Source organism: Lissotriton helveticus, chromosome 8, assembly GCF_964261635.1.
Source record: "Lissotriton helveticus chromosome 8, aLisHel1.1, whole genome shotgun sequence".
Lineage (NCBI taxonomy): Eukaryota > Metazoa > Chordata > Amphibia > Caudata > Salamandridae > Lissotriton > Lissotriton helveticus.
Genome location: NC_136069.1, coordinates 418,170,775 through 418,194,297, shown reverse-complemented (window position 1 = coordinate 418,194,297; position 23,523 = coordinate 418,170,775). Strand labels below are relative to the sequence as shown.

Here is a 23,523-nt window from a genome sequence, read left to right as displayed (position 1 = left end):
TTAGTTTGGAACATCCTTGTCACAGTAATCGCAATTCTATTTCAGGACCGGAGGCTCCGATTATGCTTTCTCATTTCTTTAATAGAAAATGAAATGCTCAGCAGCCAATCAGAAAACAGTATAGACAACAAAAACTACAATACCCATGAATACTAGGGTATCACATGATAGATCATAGTCACCAGTATAAAAGGTCCCATAGAGAATGCCAATTCCTCTTTCTTCGCTGCTCCGCAGCCAATTAAGTCTATATTTCCATATTACTGCTTTGCTATGATTGTATTTTCCTTACTGTTGCTTTGAGCGCTTCCTGCTGCTACCGCTTCATTAGCGCTGTGGTTTCGCGCTGGCCGATATCTTCTTTCGCCTCTCCGGCGCTTCGGTCTTTCATTTTGCAGTTTATGGCTCTCTTCGCTTTTCAGCGGACTCGCGTTGCATCGGGGGGCGTGCGGTCCCCTCCCCGGGTCGGGCGCTCTGCGCCCGTGCCTTCTTTTTCTCGGTGGAGCGGAAGACGGGGCTGTGAGGCTCACGCGCAAGTGCTCTTTTTGCTTTGCTTGCAGGCGGCCGATACCGCCCATTTGGGGCGGCTATTTTCCTTGTTTACATCTGGGTTTTTCACAGATTCCTGACAGAAAGGCAGTGTTTTACCGCTTCAAGCCCACTGCCTGCACATTTAGCCCCCAATTACGCCCAGAGCTGCAATATATTCACTTTGGGCAGTACAATTTTCATAGGCTCTGCCTACAGTGGCTTCTTGTTGGCAAGCCCTCCCTCCACCTTTTTAATTTGTGTTAGAAAAACAGGTTTCTTTGGCCTGTTTGTTCTATTGGCTTGCCTTGGGGTGGTCAGTCCCCCTGCATTGTGCCTTTGGCATACCTATATATTTTATCCTCTGTGGGCATTTAATTGTTACACTTTGTATAATCATGGATGGATATTTTGAAGAGGATGACTATTATTATGAGGAGGATACCTCTGGCTCCATGGAGAAGGATCTAGTAGAGGCTTTAGATCAGGGAGTGCAGCACTCCGTTAATAAGGCGCTTGTATGCGCAATTACTCCTTTGAAGCGTCATCTTTCACTCTATGCATAACAACAAGGTTGGTTGCCATCTACTTCTGGCCGTTCTTCCACCTCGAAGTCCCCCAATAATCCTCACAAATCTGATTTTCAACGCTTAGCGAAGACATTGTCCAGTGACCAGTCCACGTCCAAAGCATCTAAAAGGGCTTCTACGTCACAGGATGTTCCAACGGATACAAATGATTCTTCTTCATCTTCCTGTTCGACTCATGAAGAACCTCCGCCATCTAAGAAAGCTCACAAGGAGTGCTATGTTGATGCTCCAACGCATCCTCAGCACCTCACCTTTGAACCCTCTGACATCGTTCATCCGAATTCTTCTTCTTCTTGGCTCCCATCCTCAGCTGTGGCTGAATATGTTTAGGCTCATATTCGTCAGCCGTTCGAGAAGGATGTCAGGGCTCGCCTTCGTTCAGAGTGTCCCCGCCCTCATTTGGCCGACAATTTGGCCGACACTCCGGAGGTTGACCCTACTATGGTGACATACCTTAAGAAGTATGCTAGGGATCCTAAAAAGGCAATCGACAGAGCGTGGCGTTCCTGCCAAGATAAACGGCTGGATCTCTTGGGTCCGCTTACAAAAATCTTGGACCTGAGTTTTCAGGCCAAGGAATCATCGTCTCTTGTGGCTCCTGATGAGTTAATTGAGTGGTCCCAGAGAGCGATTTGCTAATTGGGGAATGCCAATTGCGCTATGTCCTGCGAGCGTCGGCGCTCCATTTTGCTGAAACTTGATCCTAAGTTGGCTGAATTATCATCATCTGAGTCCGGTCCCTTAGCTCAGGGTTTACTATTTGGTCAACCCTTCTTGAAGGAATTAACGAAGTTTGTGGCAACTTTTAGTGGGCTTGACAAGGCTCAGGCATCCCTCTGGAGAGCCTTTCGCCCGGTTTTTGCAAGGGCTGGACGATACAGGGGGCGATCGTTCGGCCATGGATCCAACCAGAATTCCCAACGTGGATTCCAGTCCCACCGCGGCGGAGGCCAAGATTCAGGCTATAACAACCGAGCCTCTTTCTATCCCTCCCGTAAAGGGAGAGGTCAGTACAAAAAAGGACGCTACGGCGGGGCCCAAGGTGGACATCACGATTCCAACACTTCAGGTGAGATTAATCCATGCTTTGGAGGTGGTTTTGGGGGGCAGAATTCAATTTTTTCTACCAAACTGGCGTCTGATCTCCAGCAATGCATGGGTATTGGAGTCGGTTCAGGGTTACAGGATAAAGTTCTACCATGCCCAACATCAATCCCGCCCGCCTACTCCCCTAGTTTTCTCCCTTCAGGAACAAGAGTTCATTTCAGCAGAGATCGATTCTCTTCTGAAAAAAGGTGCCATCACTCCAACTTCCCGACATCCACACGGCTTTGCAAGCACAGTTTTTCTGGTCCAAAATAAAGGGGGCGGGTCCAGACTGGTACTCAATCTCAAGGATTTCAACAAAGCGGTGGTTTATCGCCACTTCCAAATGGGAGGTATCCATCTTTTGAGGGGATCTTCTTCGAGAAGGGGACTGGATTGTCCGTCTCGATCTGAAGGACGCCTACTTGTCGATTCCCATCTACGGGCCGCACCGTCGGTTCCTGCAGTTTCAGTGGCAGGGGAATTGGTTTGAGTACAAGGTTCTCCCGTTCCGCCTCTCGTCGGCCCCCTGGTGCTTCACAAAGCTTCTGAGGCCCGTCGTCGAATCCTTGCGAGCTCGGGGTGTTCGTCTAATCATATATCTGGATGATATTCTCACAAGTTAATGATACACTTGGAATGGTCCATCAATCTCTTACAGTCTCTGGGTTTTCTGGTCAATCCTCAGAAATCGATCTTTCTTCCTTCACAGTCGATAGAATTTCTGGGTATCCAGGTCAATTCCCTTTCCTGTCAACTCCTCTTGCCCAATCAGAAGATTCGGTCCATCAAGAGGGAGTTGAATTTAGTTTTGTCCAAACAGAGTGTATCGTTGAGGTCTATAGCTCGGATTGTCAGCCTGTTAGCCTCCTCAATTCAGGCGATTTTCCCGGGCCCTCTTCATTACCGGGCACTTCAGCGTTTGAAGATACGTCATCTCCAGAAAGGCCTTCGCTATTCAGATATGATCCCTCTTTCAGAGTAAGCGAGGTGGGAGATGATGTGGTGGTTGCAACATATGGAAGCCTGAAATGGTTGAGCCCTGTTCAGAGCGTCCCCAGAGGTGGTGATAGAGTTGGATGCCAGTCTGTGGGGCTGGGAAGCCCGTTGTCGACGGGGGAGGGGGGGAATGGGGGGGGGAGGGGGGGGGTCGATGTTCTCAGGAGGAATTGTCTCTCCATATAAACTGTCTAGAGCTTCTAGCGGGATCGTTTGAAATTCGTTGTTTATCCCCACGCCAGACCAATTGTTGCATACTTCTCTGAATGGACAACATCTCGGCGGTTCGGTATGTCAACAAATTAGGCGGGACTCGGTCCAAGATATTGGCGGAAATTGCCAAGGACTTTTGGCATTATTGCCTTCAGTGGAAGATCACAGTTATTGCAGAGTATCTTCCCGGTCGCAACAATCTCATTGCGGACTGGAACTCACGTCATCTTCAGGACTTCAGCGATTGGAGGCTGCATTCTCGCCTATTTCGCTCTCTCTCCCGTGTTTGGGGCAGGTGTCAGAGCGACCTGTTTGCGTCTCGCCTCAACACTCAGCTTCCCCTGTTTTTCTGCTGGAGACTGGATCCAGAAGCCCTGGCCACGGATACTTTTCTGCAGACGTGGCCATCGCTCCTGTGTTATGCCTTTCCCCCCGTTTATGATGATCCCCAGAGTCCTAGCTCGCACAAAGCTTTATCAGTCGGAGCTGATTCTAATCACTCCTCTGTGGCGGGCTCAAGCTTGGTTCCCAGTTCTCCTGGAAATGAGTTGTGCAGTGCCGCTCCTTCTTCCCCGGCGGTGGAATCTCTTGCTGGACCCTCTAGGCAATCCACATCCCCTGATCGAGGCAGGTCATCTCCTAGTGGCGTGGCGAATTTCGGGGAACGCTGGCAAATCCCAGGCCTTTCACTAGACACTACCAGATTTATCAGCGAGGCTTGGTCACCCAACACCCACAAACTTTATGCAGGGTCTTGGAAGCGATGGTGTGATTGGTGTGCTCAACGGGAGGTGGATCCCGCTTCAGCAGATATCTCTTTGATTGTTAATTTTCTAGCTTCCATCGCCTCGTCCGGTCTGGCCTACCGAACGGTTAATAATTTCCGTTCAGCTATTTCAGCAGATCATATCAATATTGATGGTAAACCGGCGGGTGAACATCCTTTGATTTCTACGTTGCTTAAAGGTATTCACCTAGTGAAGCCGCCTTGTCCGAAATACGTGGCCCTTTGCGATGTTTCTATTGTTTTGCGGTTCCTGGAGGCCTGGCCTCCCAACTCTTCTTTGTCCTCCAAACAACTTTCAGCGAAACTGACTATGTTATTGTGTCTTGTCTCATGCAAACGTGTGTCTGATGTTCGGGCACTGGACCTGGCAGGTTGCTGTTTTTCGCCTGAGGGTGTTACTTTTGTTATCTCCAGACGCACTAAATGTAATACGTCTTCAGTTACCTATCCATCTTTCCCCAATAATCCCAAACTTTGTGTGGTACAATGTGTTAAGGATTATGAGGGGAGTACTACTCCTTTTCGTCAAGATATGCAAGGTCAATTGTTAATTGCATTACAGAAGCCTTTTCGTCCTGTCACCCCAGCGACTTTGGCACGTTGGGTCAGATGGCGCATGAGTGAGGCTGGAATTGATATCTCCATTTTTGGTGCCCACTCTGCACGGGGGGCTATGGCTTCTAAAGCCTTTTCTATGGGAGTGACATTACTTGACATCATGAAGGCCGCTGATTGGTCGTCTGATTCTGTGTTTAAGACTTTTTATTATAAACCTGTTGCACATATTGCTTCTGTTGTGGTGGATTAGCTTTGAACAAGCATAATCTGAGCCTACGGTCCTGAAATAGAATTCAAAATTTGCAAACATACGTGACAAGAATTTTCAATTCTATTAAGGACACGGAGGCGAGGATTATCCCACCCATGATTTTTTCTGCTTATGACATGTATTACCTTGTTATTGATTATTGCTATTTGCATATGACTTTTTGGATGAATATTGTTCCTTGTTGTTACCCCCCTACTTTTTCTTTGACTATACACCAGGAATGTGTATTACGGCTTTATATCTTTTTCAGGTTCAGATCCTAAATTAATGCTTCTGTCCAGTCTGGTTCGCCCTGCCTGGTGGTTACCTGCAAATCCAAGTTGTCTACATCTACAATCATCTGGTTCTTTCATCCTGATGGATTTCTGCTGTTGCTGATTGCTTCCCTGTTCGGTTCTTCATATTGGACTGTTCCTTTTTCGTTTGAACTGTTTAGTCACCAAAGAAAGAGGAGTTGGCATTCTCTATGGGACCTTTTATACTAGTGACTCTATGATCTATCATGTGATAGCCTAGTATTCATGGGTATTGCAGTTTTTGTTGTCTATACTGTTTTCTGATTGGCTGCTGAGCATTTCTATTAAAGAAATGAGAAAGCATAATCCTCGCCTCCGTGTCCTTAATAGAATTGAAAATTCTTGTCACATATGTTCGCACATTTTGAATTCTGCCCTACCTCCCGGGCTCACTGTGCCACTGGATTCAAGCTAGCCGGTCTGATGAGGGGTGATACCCCAAACCCGGACACAGCATGCTTGTTTCAGGTCCAGGGAAGACCTGGCTTGGCAGTTTATGTTGGACTGTTCCCATGAGGCACAAGACTTAGTTGCACATGGTTGTGTCTAAACTAGGGTGGCATGGTGAGCAAAAGAACAGTGCACTTGACTGATCTCTTGACTGGTGGTGATTTTAAAAATAAAAATGTTTTTAAAGATTTTTATATAGTGCGAACTAGACCCAAAAACATCAGGTATCAGAACGCTTTACATGAGCACCCGTTTCGTTCCAGATGGACACATTCATTTTTGTTAGGCACGGGGAGATTAAGTGATGTTGAGCATAGTAGGCGAGACTCCAACCGGGTTCCCCAACTTCGAAATCGACCGCTCTAGCCGTAAGGCTACATCCTCTCCATTTGATTTGCTCTGCATTCCGTCATTCATTTGTGTGTTTTTTGCAACCTCCCTGAGACTGTTTGCCTTTGTAAAGGGCTCGGTAGATTCAGGGACAGTTATGTATAGGCTATATTTTATAGCGCCAATCGTACAGCTTCGTACTTCCTGTTTTTTTTTTATTTTAGTGTCAATAGGTGGAATCCACCCCAAAAGTAATGATCTCTGCACTGTTACGCATTCCTTCATCGATGCACTCACTCATTCATCCAACCACTGAATCATTCTGATATTCGCTCACCCACCCACAGGAGCAAACTCGCTAATGAAGAAACCCGTGTAAAATAATCAGATCTGTTAGCTGCGGTAACGCTGGTTTGAAATGTAGGCATTCCTCCCCGAAAAGGCTGGATTGTAGGACGGGGGAAAAGCTATTCAAAGCATCACTTTTAAAAGTAGCAACAGGGAACACATCATTTGAAAATATTTCCCAGAAACTACGCTCTGCACTATAACATGTATTGGTGCTTCCGACTAACAGTGGCCGTGTGCGAAGGGTCAGAGAGGCGCAGTTATGAAAGCAGCCTCGTCACCTTGCATAACTTGATGCACAGGGCTGGGGCCGCTCCCTGGGGAGCATGCACCCTGCGGATACAGCTCAATAAGGGGAAACAGGGCACTCCATAATAGAAAGGGGATGAAAACAATGCAGTATTGTTGCGCTATTGATTGAATTTGCGTATACGGGAGCAGGCAATCAATTGCAGCACAGAGACATCCCCATAGCATGGTAGCAATGTCAATTAAAAAAAATATGTATAGTTCCAGCTTACTTGGTGTATTCACGGAGACCTTTGACGAACCACACCGCGTTCCTGTACAGAGACATCTCCTGGTGCACGCTGCCGGGGTCTGCAGTCTGTCAGCTGGAGGGGTGTGCTCTCCTGTCAGTATCCTGTACACTTCAGCATGAAAACTCTGCTGCTAGTAGTTGTACTAGTAAACCCTTGAGTCAGAGACGTAGAGGAGGGACTTAAATGTAGCAACAGTGTTGCCAGGCCCTGCAAGAAAAACAAGGACAACACCCTCTAAAAAGAAATATAAACCGAGCGCTACCCGTTCTAATATTGAAGACTTTCTAAAAGAAAATAAATATTATAATTATATATATGTTTCTGATTATCAATGCATGATAGAACGCAGGCCTCGTTTATCCCGGTGCAGATGAAGATGGTAGAGCGTGTTCGCGAGGACACATTTAAAAATGTAAATCAAAGTATGGACAGACCTTTTGAAATCTGTTCCGGAAAATTATAAAATAATTAGGCACAGGCCATTTGAAATCTGTTCCAGCTGGAAAGTTCGCCAAAGCGGGGAGGCTCTAGGACCTCGCAAGAGAGGAATGTTCCCTTCCTCTACAAACTCCAAAGTGGCCAATCTGCGCTGGTTGTAAAGTGCTGACTCCGCCCCGGTCTTGTGTTCTTTTGTTGCTATTGTAACGCCGAGTCAGGTCCCCGGCTCAGGGTTGATTCACAGGCGTGGCTCCATGCAGTGCGGGGCACAGGTCCGAGAAAGCATTGCAGTTCGCCGGAATCGACTCTCTAGGAAAGCCTGCCTTACAAAACTAAGTCCAATTTTTAACACAAGGTAAAGTGACATTCTCGATCGTATGCCTCCTGTAACACGTTTTATTTGTGTAGAAAAAAACGATACAGATATATTTACTGATTATTTTTTACTGGTTACCCACCATAGAAGCATTTTTTTCCATTTTCTTTTGTAGTTTCCCTATCATACGATGAAGACGGACCACAGTACAATAGAATAATTTCATTAGATGTATTAATGTTTTCCAGTACCAGAATTAAAACACATGTACGCAAAAGTAGGCATCCTCAGTCAGTCATGTACTATTCAGCATTGTATACATGAGGAGACATATAGCATAACAAAAACCTAATATAATGTACGAATGAAATGAACAATCGTGGGTTCTAGGGAAAAAATACCAATTCACAAACATGTGCAGTGCAAAAAAAGCAAACTCTGAAAAGTGCTGAAACGCGCTCATCAGAGGTACTGCATTCTTGTGTGGAGTGCTAGTGATCTAGGGAAACCAGGCATACCGGAATTACCGGGACAGCCCACGGTTACAAGTGACTATCTTGAAAAGTTCTGTAAACACCTCATATGTCTTTGTTTTAAGAAGAGAGGTGAAAGGGTGGCTGGGGGAGGAGCGAGCACCCCGTGTCCGTGTGAGGACCCCCGTGTCCCTCTGGTGAATAGTTAGTACTCAATAGGAAGTAATTGAATTCTATGGCAGGACAGGAGGCTCAGATTATGCTTTCTCGATTTCTTTACTACAAACAGCAGCCAATAGGAACACAGTAAAGAAAAAGAAAACTACAAATCCCATGAGCACTTAGGCAACCATAGAGACACATCCCTATATAAGCAACCATAGAGGGCAAGACTTCCTCTTTCTTTGCTGCTTCGCAGCCAGTTAAGTCTTTTGCCTATACTTCATTATACTGTTGTTGCATGTTTAAGGCTTTGTGTAGTTTGCTTACTTTAGCGCTGTTGCGCCGCTTCTGTGCCCGTCTTCCGACGCATTGTTTATTTGTTTATAGCGCTCGTCTGGACTTTGTAGTCCCGGTTGTTGCGGCTGCTTGCTTTGCCGGCTTTGTTCGCGGAGAGCGCGGGTCGCCTCTCCTTGCACTCGGGCGCTTTGGTGCCCGCGTCGGATTGTGGAGTGGGACCGGGGACTCGGGAGGTCGCGCGCTGCAGTCGCGCGTCGCTCCGCTTCCGGGATACCAGGCGAGCTTATGCGCATGCACGTTAGCCCTATTGACGCTCCGTGTTTCTCACGAAGCCCCAACACGCTTGAAGGCGGCGTTTTTCCTCACAGCCTGTGCCCACTGCCTGCCGGAGAGTCCCCAGTTTACGCCCTTTCCTCTATTTAGGGTTTGGGCTGGATAATTAATAGAGGCGTTGCCTAGAGTGGCTGTTATTTGCAAGCCTGTCCCTCCACATTTAATTGATTTGTTTGGGTGGAGTGTTGCTCTGCCTGCCTGGCTTGCTTGGGGTTGTCACTCCCCCTGACTGGGTCATTTGTTCCTTGGTGTCTGGCCTTTGGTTTATTACTCTGTGGGCATTTTTTCCTCCAACTATTCTGCCATTTATTCAGTCATGGCTGGTTACGAAGATTCCGAGGAATATTATTATGATGAGGAACCTGAGGAGTCCTTTGAATATGATTTGGTTGACGCCCTTGCCCAGGAGGTGCAACACTCGGTCAATACTGCGCTTGTCCGCGCCATTGGACCATTAAAACGTAATTTGACCGATTTATGCGCAACAACAAGGTTGGATACCTTCTTCAACTGGTAAGCAATCCTCTAAATCTCCTAAAAATCCTCACAAATCTGATTTTGTTAAATTGGCTAAGTCCTTGTCTGCCTCCAGTGTTTCTAAGAAGTCGCGTCTGCCTCCACCAGACACTGATGATACGTCCTCTTCGTCCTCTTCTTCAGGTCCCACTGGTCCTCCCCCTGCTAAAAAGTCTAGGAAGGAGCATTTTGTTGACGCCTCTTCCCATCCACCAGTCCTTACCTTCGAGCCATCAGACATAGTTCACCCTAACTCGAAATCCTGGCTCCCTGCTCCTGAGGTCGCGGAGTACGTCCAGGCACACATTCGTGAGCCTTTTGATCAGGAGGTACGTGCTCGTCTCCGTTCCGAGTGTCCTCGCCCGGAGTTGGCGGACAAGCTCTTGGACACTCCAGAGGTGGATCCCACTATTCTTACCTACCTTAAAAAATTCACTAAGGACCCCAAAAAGGGCATTGATAGGTCTTGGCGCCTGTGCCAGGATAAATTGCTGGATCTCCTTGGCCCGCTTACCAAGATTTTAGATTTGGGTTACCAGGCTCAAGGGTCTGCGTCTGGCATCGATCCCGATTAACTGATTGGTTGGGCCCAGCGTGCTATATGTCAACTGGGGAACGCAAATTGTGCTCTATCCACTGAACGATGTCGTTCCATTCTGTTAAAGATGGACCCCAGATTGATGGAGTTAGCCTCGTCGGAGTCGGGGCCCCTTGCTCAGGGTCTCCTTTTTGGTCAACCCTTCCTTAAGGAGTTGACCAAGTTTGTCGCCACATTTAGCGGCCTGGACAAGGCGCAATCTTCACCCTGTAGGGCATTCCGCCCGGTTTTTGGCAGGGCCTGAAGTTCCAGGGGACATTCGTGTGGCTCTGGCCAGCAACGTGGCCACCAGTCCCAGCAGGGTGGAGGTCAGCATTCGTCCTATTCCGGATCTAAGTCTAATTTCTACCCCTCCCGCAAGGGTCGTGGACAGGCCAACAAAGGAGGCTATGGAGGAAACCAGGGAGGACGTCAGGATTTCTCCAATGCAGGTGAGATTGATTCCCTACGACAGCGTTGTACTGGGGGGCAGGGTGCAATTTTTTCTTCCACATTGGCATACGATCTCCAACGATGCATGGGTGTTACAGACTGTTCAAGGTTATCGAATCGAGCTTTACCATCCTCCCCTTCAAAGTCACGTCCCTTCTCCCCTTGTTTTTTCCCAACTAGATCGGGACGTGATCTCCACAGAGATCGAGTCCCTTCTAGTCAAAGGGGCCATTGTGCGGACCTGCCTGCATCCTCAGGGGTTCGTCAGCAGTGTCTTCCTGGTAGAGAAGAAAGGGGAGGCTCTGGCTTAGTGCTCAACCTCAAGGAATTCAACAACGGAGTGGTTTATCGCCACTTCAAGATGGAGGGCATCCATCTTCTCAGGGATCTTCTTCGTGAGGGCGACTGGATGGTTCGCCTGGATTTGAAGGACGCTTATTTGTCGGTCCCGATCTTCAAACCTCATCGCCGTTTCCCCCAATTCCAATGGTTGGGAACGTGGTTCGAGTACACGGTTCTCCCGTTCGGCCTCTCGTCCGCTCCGTGGTGTTTCACAAAGCTTCTGCGGCCGGTAGTGGAGTCGCTGAGGGCACGCGGGGTTCGTCTAATAGTGTATCTCGACGACATGCTCTTGATGGCTCAGTGCCCTGCCCGGTTACAAACCCATTTGGCCTGGACGATCGAGCTCTTACAATCTCTAGGATTTCTAGTGAATCCTCAAAAATCTCTTTTGCATCCCTCTGTCGATAGATTTCTTGGGCTTCCTGGTCGAGCCTCAGTCTCTTGCCAACTGCTCTTACCTTCCCAGAAGGTCAGGTCTATCAAGCGGGAGTTGACATTACTGTTATCCAAACAGAGTGTGTCTTTGAGGTTGATCGCTCGGATTGTCGGTCTGTTGGCTTCGTCCATTCAAGCGATCTTTCCGGGTCCCTTACACTATCGGGCCCTTCAACGTCTGAAAATCAGACATTTACAGAAAGGTCTTTGCTATTCCGATCTTGTTCCTCTGTCGACGGACGCCAGGTCGGAGATGATGTGGTGGCTCAACCACATGGAGGCTTGGAACGGGAAAGCCCTGTTCGGGTCTACCCCGGATGTGGTGCTGGAATCGGATGCCAGTGTTTGGGGCTGGGGAGCCCGGTGCGGGTCCGTGACGACGGGCGGCCGTTGGTCACGGGAAGAACTGAGTCTTCACATCAGTTGTCTGGAGCTCCTGGTGGGCTCGTTTGCGATCCGCAGTCTTGCTCCTCAGGCTACCAAGTGTTGCATACTCCTCCGCATGGACAACGTCTCTGCGGTTCGGTATGTGAACAAACTGGGAGGGACAAGGTCGAAACTCTTGGCCGAAATTGCAAAGGACTTCTGGCACTTTTGCCTCCAGAGGAAGATCACTCTTATTGCAGAGTATCTCCCGGGTCGCCAGAATCAGGTGGCCGATTGGAACTCTCGCCATCTGCTGGACTTCAGCAATTGGCGGCTTCACCCCAGGGTATTTCGGAGTCTCTCTCGCATTTGGGGTCAACCTTGGATAGACCTGTTCGCCTCTCGCCTCAATGCCCAATTGCCCAAGTTTTACAGCTGGCGTCTGGATCCGGAGGCTCTGGCCACGGATGCGTTTCTTCAGATTTGGCCTCCTCATCTCTGCTATGCGTTTCCCCCGTTCGCGATGATTCCGCGGGTTTTGGCTCGGACAAAGCAATTCCAGTCGGAGATCATTCTGATAGCTCCTCTTTGGAGGGCTCAAGCTTGGTTTCCGGATCTTCTGGAGCTGAGTTGCTCGACGCCGTTCCTTCTTCCCCAGAAGTGGAACTTGTTGTTAGACCCTCTGCTCAATCCGCATCCTCTGATTCTGTCCGGTCAGCTCCGGTTGGTTGCGTGGCGAATTTCGGGGAACGCTGGAAAGTCCCGGGCTTATCTGGAGACGCTGCACGATTTATCAGGGAAGCTTGGGCCCCCAACACACACAAGCGTTATGCATCAGCTTGGCGGCGATGGTGTAGTTGGTGTTCTGAACGGGATTTGGATCCCGCTTCAGCAGATGTTACTTTAGTGGTTAATTTTCTGGCTTCCATCGCCTCTTCTGGTTCTGCTTATAGTACGGTCAATTCCTTTCGATCCGCAGTTTCTGCTGGCCACGATTTTGTTGACGGAAAGCCTGTTGGGGAACATCCCTTGGTTTCTAAATTACTTTGTGGCATTCTGCTGGTAAAACTGCCTTGTCCAAAGTATGTTGCTCTTTGGGATGTCTCAATTGTATTACGTTTTCTGGAGGCTTGGCCTCCCAATTCCTCTCTGTCTCGAAAACAGCTTTCAGCAAAGTTGACGATGTTACTTTGTTTGGTGTCTTGCAAACGCATTTCGGATGTGCGGGCGTTGGATCTCGCAGGGCGTTCGTTCTCGCCGGACGGGGTAACTTTTACCATTTCCCGGCGCACCAAATGTAATATGTCTTCTGTGACATATACATCTTTTCCGCAGAATCCGCAATTATGTGTGGTCCAATGCATAAAGGATTATGAGGTAAGTACTGCTCCTTTTCGGCAAAGTTTGTCTGGTCAACTGCTAATTGCTTTGCAAAAGCCTTTTAAGCCTGTGGTGCCGGCTACCCTGGCACGCTGGGTGCGTTGGCTTATGTCTGAGGCTGGAATTGATGTCTCCATTTTTGGAGCCCATTCCGCTCGAGGAGCCATGGCTTCTAAGGCTTTTACTGTTGGGGTGAGTCTGACAGACATCATGAAGGCCACAGATTGGTCTTCCGACTCTGTGTTTAAAACGTTTTATTTCAAACCCATTGTGGATATTGCTTCTGTTGTGGTGGCTCAGCTTTGAACAAGCATAATCTGAGCCTCCTGTCCTGCCATAGAATTAACAATTTGCAAACATTCGTGACAAGAATTTTCAATTCTATTAAGGACACGGAGACGAGGATTATCCCACCCAAATGTATTATACTGCATTGCTCATGTGTTTTAACATTGTTATGACATGGCTTTAGACTGTTTTCTTGCACTGTTTCCCTACCCTTTGTACTTTTACCTTCCATGGTACTGGGATGGTGCATTACGGCTCTGATTTTCTTTCAGGCTCTGACCAGAAGTGAGTTTTCATCGCTGATCTCCTGCCTCGGTTCCCGCATTTCGGATTCTGGCTCTGCAGTGTTCTCCTGCTCCGGTCTCCTGGTCCTTGGTTCGTTGGGATGTCTCCTGCTGGTCGTTCTCCTGTTGCCTTCGGATTTTTCCTCCAGGCTGTTCTTCGGTACCTCTTGAATTGACTTTTGACTGATTAATTTTACTGGACAAAGAAAGAGGAAGTCTTGTCCTCTATGGTTGCTTATACAGGGATGTGTCTCTATGGTTGCCTAAGTGCTCATGGGATTTGTAGTTTTCTTTTTCTTTACTGTGTTCCTATTGGCTGCTGTTTGTAGTAAAGAAATCGAGAAAGCATAATCCTCGCCTCCGTGTCCTTAATAGAACTGAAAATTCTTGTAACGAATGTTTGCAAATTTTTAATTAATTGCCACAGAGTTTACTGCCACGAACCTACCAACATTGTCACCTGCTCTCTGTGTTGGAGAGCGCTGTCTGTTATTTCTGTTCCCCAGTGGCTGCTACACAATAGTCCTACTTCATTGTCCGTCGCATGCACCGTTTAAAAAAAAAAAATTCTATATCTGGTCACCCCACACCATTAGTATTCAAACTTTTTTAAATACGGCGCCTCCCCCTTCCCCCCACCTTTGTAAGTAAATACAAAAATCACCGGACCTTCCAGAATGACAACGATTTTTTTCCTCACGATTATTTGATAAAATTGGCATCTCAAAACAATTTTAGTAGTTCACTTATTGCAGTTATGCACAGCTGTCCATTAAAAAAAATACAGTCAAATAAATAATTACCAACGTGCTATGGGCAGACTGGTCTCCCTAAGGTGTGAAACTATCCACACAGTATTCCTTTACTGAAATGTGGGGGGAGTGACTGTGTGTTATCTGTAGCCCCCACCCTCTTTCACAGCCTCTTACAGCCAGGACGTGTGACAAAAGATGTCATGATGGCCCAATACGGAGTAGTTCACTGCTGCTCTTTTTCCCAGCTACTCTTTTTTTCCCCACTGAGAACAGCATTATTTTCAGCGTGGTACCTTTTGCCAGTGCCTTGTGATCTATTCAGGCCCCCTCTGGGGGCCCACACCCCAGTTTGAAAACCTCTGCTCCAAAAGAATACAACATTTTTCAGCTATCGGGACAAGAATTTTTGATTCTATTAAGGACATGGATGCGAGGATTATGCTGTCTCAATTTCTTTACTGAACTCACAACAGCCAATGAAACTAAAAACTACATAAGTAAAAAACATCAATACCCATGAGGCTTTGAACCACGCCTCCTTTATCACAGCCAATGACTGCATCACAAAGTATACAAAATAGAGAGGCTCCATGCTGGCTTCCTCTTTCTTTGCGCGAACTCAGTCCATAAGTACGAACCAAAACCAAAGTCTCAAACTCTCAACGGAGAGATAAACAGTTCCTTTATGTATTCTCAACGGAGAATATAATCCACAGCACCCGACGTCATCCGCTTCTCTCACGAGGATGATCCATCTCCATCCGGAGTAACCAGTCAGTTCTTGTTGGAATCATTTCCTAAAACAGAAACAAGGTTGAGAAAGGGAACCCACAACTTCACTTCTCATAGGGTGGGCATCTAACACTGTTATGAACATAACCATCAAACAACTTAACAGTTAAAATAAACTGTCCCAACGGGTGGGATAATCCTCGCCTCCGTGTCCTTAATAGAATCTAAAATTCTTGTCGCGATAGCTGAAAAATGTTGTATTCTATAGCAGGACCGGAGGCTTCTGATTATGCTGGTTCAAAGCTCATCAATAACAACATCAGAAACATGAGAAATAGGCTTGTAATAGAAAACTTTAAACATAGAATCTGTAGACCAGGACGTCTTCCAAACGAGAACCCAACATGTACGCCTTGGAAGCCATAGCACCTCCAGCAGAATGGGCACCGAATACAGAAATATCAATACCTGCTTCTGACATCACCCATCTGACCCACCTCGCTAAGGTGGCATCAGAGACTGGCTTAAATGGTTTTTGAACTGAAATTAACAACTGACTCAACGGATCAGACCTGTGTGTAAGAATACGTTCCTCATAACATTTCAAACATTGTAAGACACATAACTTGTTATTATGAGGGAAAGAAGGATACTCCACTGAACGTGACATAGTCTTTGTCCGTCTCGTCATCACGAAAGAAACACCCTGTGGAGAAAACATTCTGCCTGCAAGATCTAAAGCTCGCACATCAGACACTCTGCGACAGGAGATGAGACATAACAACATGGTGAGCTTGGCAGATAACTGTTTCAAAGAAAGATCTAAATTATTAGGCCAAGATTCCAGAAGGGAAAGGACCTTGGAGATATCCCATAAGGTCGAATACCTGGGACGAGGTGGATTAGCCACTCATTTATTCCAAATCCTTTATTCGGTATTTAAAAAATACCATAAAAGTACAAATTATACAATTAAAATACAGTAAAATACAATTCATGACAAATTACAATGGAGACAATTTAGCTGGAAAATTACTTCAGCACAGCCCTCTTGTGTTCCTAAGTCTTAGAGCGACCTTAATAAAATTCATGATACATGACCATGTCAAAGGGCCGCTAGCCCTTTGCAAGAAAAGAAGTTCAACCTTTGCGTGTCTAAACTTAGCCTGTTTTAAAATTCTTACTAAAAAGCTACGCCTGGCTAAATAAAAACAAGCATTTGCAATGCAATAGGTCTCGCATTTACGCAAGTTTGAGCTATTGGCATTGTAAATGACAATGCCTTTTATGTTTTGGTTTTTAAAACATAAATAAAAGGCATTGTGATTTACAATGCTAATAGCTAAAACTCTTGCAAAAGCAAGACCTATTGCATTGGCATTACTAAAAAAAAAAAAAAAGTACTGTTATGGCTGTATTTTAGACAATACTGGTTGCTTAGCTTCATAGCATTCAGTTTTGTATTTACCATGTTTTGCAGTATCCAAAGAAGGTTACCTAATCGTTAAGCCCAGAGATGTTAAATAACCCATAGAAGGGAGTGTTTTACAGTTGAGAAATGTGTTCAAATGTAATTTTGGTAGTGCCAATGAGGTACTCGAAGAGCAGGTATTTAACTTCATATTCAAAATGTACACAGCCACCTCTCTAAAAGGGTTTAATCAACACAGAGCGCCATCGACCAAGCAGTGCTTACTACGGAGCGACTATAGCACAGAACAAAATGTATTTATTTATCCTGGTGTGGGTCTCTTCAGTGTGGGAACCCCTTTGCCCAAAGGTGGAGATGAACTTGCAATACTTAAAATAGTTTCTGAAATAAAAATAGTTTTGACTTTTTTTCTCAACAAGTCCCTCGATGGTCTCTCATTACCTCTCTTCATGCAGCAGTCCGCTTTCTGCATAGTTTCACTGCAAGAACAGATGCTTTTTATAAAATCGCCCTTCAAAAGAAAAGCAACAAATAAAAAAGGAATCCAAAAGGAGCGCTTCTGCTCGCTAAATAAATTCATATCGTAAAATCGTGCACTGCGCCATGTGTGCAAGACATCAACCACGTGCCAGCCCTGGGGCATCTTCGGGCAGACCAGCGGGATCCAATGTGTTTATCCCACCAGCTCAAACGATGCAGCATTCCCAAAATGCACCAAAACCTGCAGCTAAGGGAAGCGGTCGACTGTTGATAATGACCCCCCCCCCCTTAAACTAGGCTTAACATTCATTTAAAGGAGGCATATATGAGAGGAACCGCATGAAGGTTTAAAGGAGGCACGCAATTCATGATTTAAAAATAATAAAAGACATACACATCACAATCAATGCCTGCATGGACCACCTTGCACGGTTAACACGGTCTCGACTGTCTGTGTGTGTAACTTGGTACTAAAATATTAAAAACCTAAAACAAATAACACACAAAAACAACACTGGTTTGCCTTTATACAGCTGAGGTAAGGAACGGTGGCAGCACCAGCCATTGCCAAGGTGGGGGTGATGGGGGGGGGTGTTGTAGGGTGGTTACTTTACTTAAAGCGACAGGTTCACTGTACCCCATTCAAATCAAATCAAATTATCTTTATTCGGTTTTTCATAGTTATCGAAATACCATAAAAGTTCATAAAATACGTTTACATAATTTGCTTAAAAACAGATAAAACCAATTTGACATTATTGTCTGTTAAAATCTAGTTGTACATATATTTACAGTTTCATGGGTAGGTTATAAAACATCGTATGAAGTACATTGTCAATTACGCTTACGCTTGTTAGTTGTATTACAACTACTCCAACCTGATCAGAGTCATCACAGTTCATAAAAGCTGTACATTTGTCAGAGATTGGTACGATGTCTAATACAGAATTTGAGAAAGTGGACTATAGATTTCGCTATAAGTTCATTTTCTAAGTACTGGAAAGCCAAAAAGGCTGGGCGACACTGATGCATCCCCAGTGCTTTCAGAAGCGGAAGTATCCATTGCCTGCGTGGTGTTATATAAAACTTGCAAAAAAAGAGTACATGTATAGTAGTGGGGAAATAAAATCACAGGGACAAGACGACAAATTTGAGGACCAATCATTTTGGGAGGGAAAAGAAATCATGCGATGGAACATATATATATATATATATATATATATATATATATATATTTTTTTTTTTTAAACCTTTATTGTACAGAGAAGGCTCACAAATACGGGCCTACAACCCAGCGGGCCGGCCACCACAAATAAGGAACATGGTCAACAGCACCGAAACGCATACAGAATATCACAACAAATCATACAGAAAATAAGGGCTAAAAGCAATATTACAACCAGCAGGGGCAGGATACGAGAAGGTTGATTTTCTAATATAGAAACGGGAATGACAGGACAAGAACAGGTAGGAAGTCCCGGAGGGCCGTGGTGGGCCGCGAACAAGCCGCGTTGGAAGATACAGGATAACGCAATAATGACAAACACATATCGATAAAGGCAGAATAGGAGTCCCGCCAGAAAAAACAGTGGCAACCGCCGTTCAGCCCACCCACCACAACAAGAACATATCATATCAAACATAATAGAAAAAAGCTTATCAAATAAAGCCCTCCGTCACACAACCCAGGGAATAAAGAAAAACCCCCCCACGAGAGGGGGGAGGAAGGAAAGAAAAAGAGGGAGAAGGGGATAAAAGGCGAAAGGAAGAACGCCACCTCAAGCACGCGCCCCATGGCAAACAAGATCGGAAACCACAAATCGGTATCCAGAACCAGTAGTAACCGGAGCAAAATGACGTAGTGAGCCAAAGTCACAGTAAGACCAAACGGCTAAAGCATCAAAAAATAACCCACCCAGGGGGACACATGCTGAGACCGCGTCCCGAAAAAGAGGACACACAAGAGCCATAGAACCAAAAAGTAAGAAAAATGAGGGGAGAAAAACCCCAAAGAAATGACAGACCCCCCCCCCCCACCCCGCAAGCCCACCCTGCACCCCTGCAGAAGGCTATGGCCTACCCCCCGGCAGCGTGCCTGTCGCCCTAATCAGAACCCGAAATATAGAAGAGCTAAAGCAAGATGGAACCATAAAGACAAAAAAAGGGGAAAAGAAGGAATAAGGGAAGAAAGAACACGGGAGAGGGCCATAAAACAGAATCATAGGCTCCCACCCTCCCGTCCGAAACATCAGTGCCCACGGGAAGACAAAGATTCTAAGGACACATTCCAGGAATACGACAAAAATCCGACATGTTCATACCGTTACCAGCCGATCATCCAACCATTACAAGACAACAGTCCACAAAGGCAAGATCGTCTCATCCCTGTCCTTGTTTTTCAAAATCTGTAGCAGTCCGCCTCACGAAGAACCAGACCACGGGGAACAGGAGGCAGAGAACAGGGAGGTCAAACTTCAATCCGCAGAAGATGTTTCGTTTACCACTCGGATGATCCGGAACAGTCAGAAACCATTGTACACAATGCAGGCACAGTTCCGAAGATGATCTGAGGAAAGCCGACCCAGCGGAGTCAGCACAGGATCTACGCTCGGCCATTCGAGGAGATGAAGAACAGGAAGAACCACCGAGACCGGCCCGGACAGGACCCGGCTCACCGACCCACAGCACAGGAGAGGACACATCACGATGGAGGGCGGCGGAACTCCGCATATCCGCAGAAACGGCAGCCACCGGGTCCATAATTTCCAGGATAGTTCCAGCCGCACCCAGTAGCGACGTATCCGCACATGCCAGGGGGGGCTCAAACGGCCCAGCGAAACGAGCCTCCTCCAGGTTATCAGTGGGTGCGGCCACAGGAGCACCCCAGGAGCGCAGGGCGGCGAGGATGTCAACAAGTGTAGGAACACCTTTACAGTATCCGGCTTCTGTGCCACATCGTGGACCACCGCCGCCCATCTCGGCCCGGCTGAGAAATACAGGGTCGGCCGCCATTTTGGAAGCCCGGCGGGGTCGCAGCGATCCTCGACCCCCGCCCGGGCCGCAGCAAGGCAAACGGAATTCAGCCGACCACCAGCAGAGGCACGTCCAGGGCAGGAAGGGGGGCCACCAGAAGAAGGAGGATCGCCGGCCCCCCAATGCCACCGGCCCCGTTCTCCGAGTCCGGGCGGAGGCACTCAAAATGGCCGGACCGGAGAACAAAGGGGGGGACAAGCCACATTTACGGTCAGCCCCGTCAACGGAAGGCAGCGCCTCCACCCCACGCCGCAGGACCGCCTGATCAGGCCAGAAAGCCGCAACCGGCCTCTCTGCACAACCGCTTCATCGGCCGAGCCCACTGCGCCATCAAGGGCCGGCCATAGCGTAGCACCCCGTCCGGGTGCCGCCGAGGAGACTCAGGCCAGTCCGCTCCGGAGGCCCCGAAGCGAGCGAAGGCACAGCTCCGGAACCACGGCACCCAGAGACAACCGGAACAGACGGTAAGTGCCTAGAAATCGCCGTAGATCCACAGCGTAGCAGAAATTGTCTTCCCGGGGCAGGATAAAAGCAGGATTTATGTTTCGAACAGGAAAGTAGACGGAGCCGAGCTAAAGCGCGGCCATCTCGGACGCGAGCTTGGCTCCTCCCCCCTCGATGGAACATATTAAACCTAAAACGGGTCAACAAAAATTTTCCATACTGATTATATTATACTTTAAGTATGGCTGGATAGTAAAAACAGTTTGCGCTAACAGGATTTGTTGGACAGAGGATTTCCCTATCTCGTTTAATAAACGCAGTTGTCCCAGATGTGTCAAACAGGCTGTCTTTAATTCTTTCCTTTAAAGGTCCAATATTGTTGTTGGGTCGGTAAAAAATCTTGTAAGACCTATATCTTTTAGAAATGCCTTAACATATGCCAACCATGTAATCTTCCCCAGGTTTTCAAGCTTCATACAGTCCTGCACAATCGATCTTGTCAAATGACATTGTTCCATAACCCAAATAAGGCGCCACAGCATAACTGGTTGGATTTTTATGGTGTCTGACATGTAATCCAACCCCACTGCCAGCAAGTATCTTAGGAATGAGTTTTCAATTTTCTGGAGCTGGTCAGCGTTTACACATCCCCAAACCCCTGCTCCATAGGTTGCAGCACTGACACATTTTGCGCTATATATCTTGAGCATTTCTGCTGGTGGTCTCTTTCCCAGTTTCTGCGCAAATGCTTTTAATGCAGTTGTGGCCCTTAGGAATACTAGTTTTCTTGAATTAATAGCTTCCCTCCACTTAAATGCGTCGTCAATTAAAATCCCTAAATAGGGGTATGTTGTTGTTCGATCAAGGGCAACATTATTCACATAAATATTCTTAACTTTTCTACGTTTTGGGCCAGCATGCATCACATAGGTTTTTCTTATATTTACTTTAAGATTCAGACTTGCCATAAACAAACAATACTTATCCAGAACCCGTTGGAGCTGGGGTTCTGGCAAGAATGACCGCGTCGTCGGCGTATAATAAAGCTGGTATCTGCCAACGACCAATTGCGGGAAGATCTTCACTGTCCTCAAGCATGGCAACCTCAAGTCCGTTGGTATACATGGTAAATAGGAAGGGGGCCAGCACACACCCTTGTCTGACCCCCTTCTCCACCACAAAACTATCCTTTAGTTGGCCTTTGGTCCCAAATCTTACTCTTCCTGTAGCTCCTGTATATAATTCTCGCAGGAAGTTGACAACTGAAGGGTCTATTCCCATTTGTAAGATGATTGTCCACAGCCTTGAATGTATAACACAGTTGAATGCTGCGGACAAATCAACATATACCATGTGTAGGGAGCTTCCCTTGGCCTGGACGTACTTTCCTGCCAACAAAGTCAGGTTCAAGGCCTGGTCCACCGTGCTTAATCCTTCCCTAAACCCATATTGTAAGTCTGAAATTACGTTCTGATTGTTAGTCCACTCCTGGAGACGGTCGAGAAGAATGCGTCCAGCCATCTTCCCGAGTGAATCCAGGAGTGAAATGGGTCGGTAACAAGATGGACTATTTCTATCTCCTTTTTTAAAAATAGGAACCAGTGTTGAGGTTGACAAAGATTCGATTAAGCCAACCTCTTTAGCAGCATTTAACACATTGGTAAGTATCGGGGACCATAAGTCTGAATTATATTTGAAGAGGTCCACTGGGACCCCGTCCGGTCCAGGAGCCTTTCCGGATTTAGAGGTTTTTATTGCGTTTACTACTTCTTTATGCGAAAACTGCAGGCCTAGTGGGTATTGGACTTGGATCAAAGGTTCTGAGGGGTCTATTCCATGCCCTTTCTCCTGGCTAAATACTTGGGCAAAATACTTCACCCATTCTTTAGCATCAATTGCAACATCTAAAGATGGTGAGTCTACTTTCTCGTGTAAAAAAGGGGACCTCACTATTTGCCAGAAGGCTGCACTATCCTTTAGTGTACTACTTTTCAGGAGTTGACTCCATAGATCAGCTTGTACCTCCTTTTTTCTAATTTTTAAGGCTAATGCATAAGCCTTTCTTAATCTTTTGACCTCCTCCCTATCTCTCTTTTCTCTGGCTAGAGCCTTTTTTAGCTTCGTGTACGCTTTTGTACATGTTGAACTAAACCAACCCTTTTTAACTTTCTTATTTTGTTTACAGTTTCGGGTTAGTTCTTTCTTTATATTTTCGACAATCCCACTGTAACTAGCCAAAACTTGTTTCGGGGTGGCCAAAGGGTCGAGGCACTTTTCTATGGCTTGCTTGCTTTGTCTAACTATTTTAGTAGTTACAGATTCCTGGTCAAGTTTCCCCCATTTTTTTTTTTTTTTTTTTTTTTTTTTTTTCAAAAACCTTTATTGTACCGTCCAAGTTACACAGCGGAATGCCTACAACCCAACGGGCTGGCCGCTATAACAGTTCAATAGGCAGTACGTAGCATGCAACTTGTCGCGTAGTCACAATCGGCATTGGAGGATAAAGATGGCTATGCCACAATGAAAGGTACAGCGTTATGCAAGTTAAATCAAAGAATATACAGGTTTTTGGGTTTTTTCCTCTCACGAAGACAACAATTAAACAGATAAAACCAAAACATCGGAATCACAATGCGATCATAAGGTGAGTAGTGTTAAGCGTTAACAGCTTCCCCATGGAATGTAGTCCCTTGGTACCCCCCCCCACGCCCGCTGTCCCATCCGGTGCGAGTGGCCCTAAGAATGTGTTCTCAACTGGCCCGTGACCTCACACCACCCCCCTGTCATTCCCCTGTGGCAGTACGCTGTCCAGTGAGTCCCCGGCGACTAGTATGCACCCCTTAATGCTGTTCCGCGGGAGTACTAGCTATCGTCCTCCTCCCCTTCAGAGTCTTCCTGTTCCTCCTCTGCTAAGGGCTCACAAATATCCCCTCTGTAGGCATTCCACTTAGTCCAGAAGTTTCCCCCATTTTAACGTAAATCCATTTAA

The 23,523-nt window shown here is 46.6% G+C and overlaps 2 protein-coding genes across 2 annotated transcripts in view; one reads left to right on the top strand and one right to left on the bottom strand.

The window, feature by feature from the left end:
- The window catches only part of DHRS12 (dehydrogenase/reductase 12), a 63,076-nt gene extending 55,911 nt beyond the window's left edge, over nucleotides 1-7,165 (bottom strand). Inside the window, exon 1 of the mRNA XM_078657270.1 lies at nucleotides 6,978-7,165. Coding sequence (XP_078513396.1) covers nucleotides 6,978-7,033 — 56 coding nt within the window. The 5' untranslated portion in view covers nucleotides 7,034-7,165. The remainder of the gene's footprint in view (nucleotides 1-6,977) is intronic.
- A 493-nt stretch (nucleotides 7,166-7,658) lies between these two features.
- LOC144772734 (serine/threonine-protein kinase Nek3-like) overlaps nucleotides 7,659-23,523 on the top strand; it is a 263,235-nt gene continuing 247,370 nt past the window's right edge. The window contains exon 1 of the mRNA XM_078657269.1: nucleotides 7,659-7,791. The gene's annotated coding sequence lies outside the window, so the exon portion shown is untranslated. The remainder of the gene's footprint in view (nucleotides 7,792-23,523) is intronic.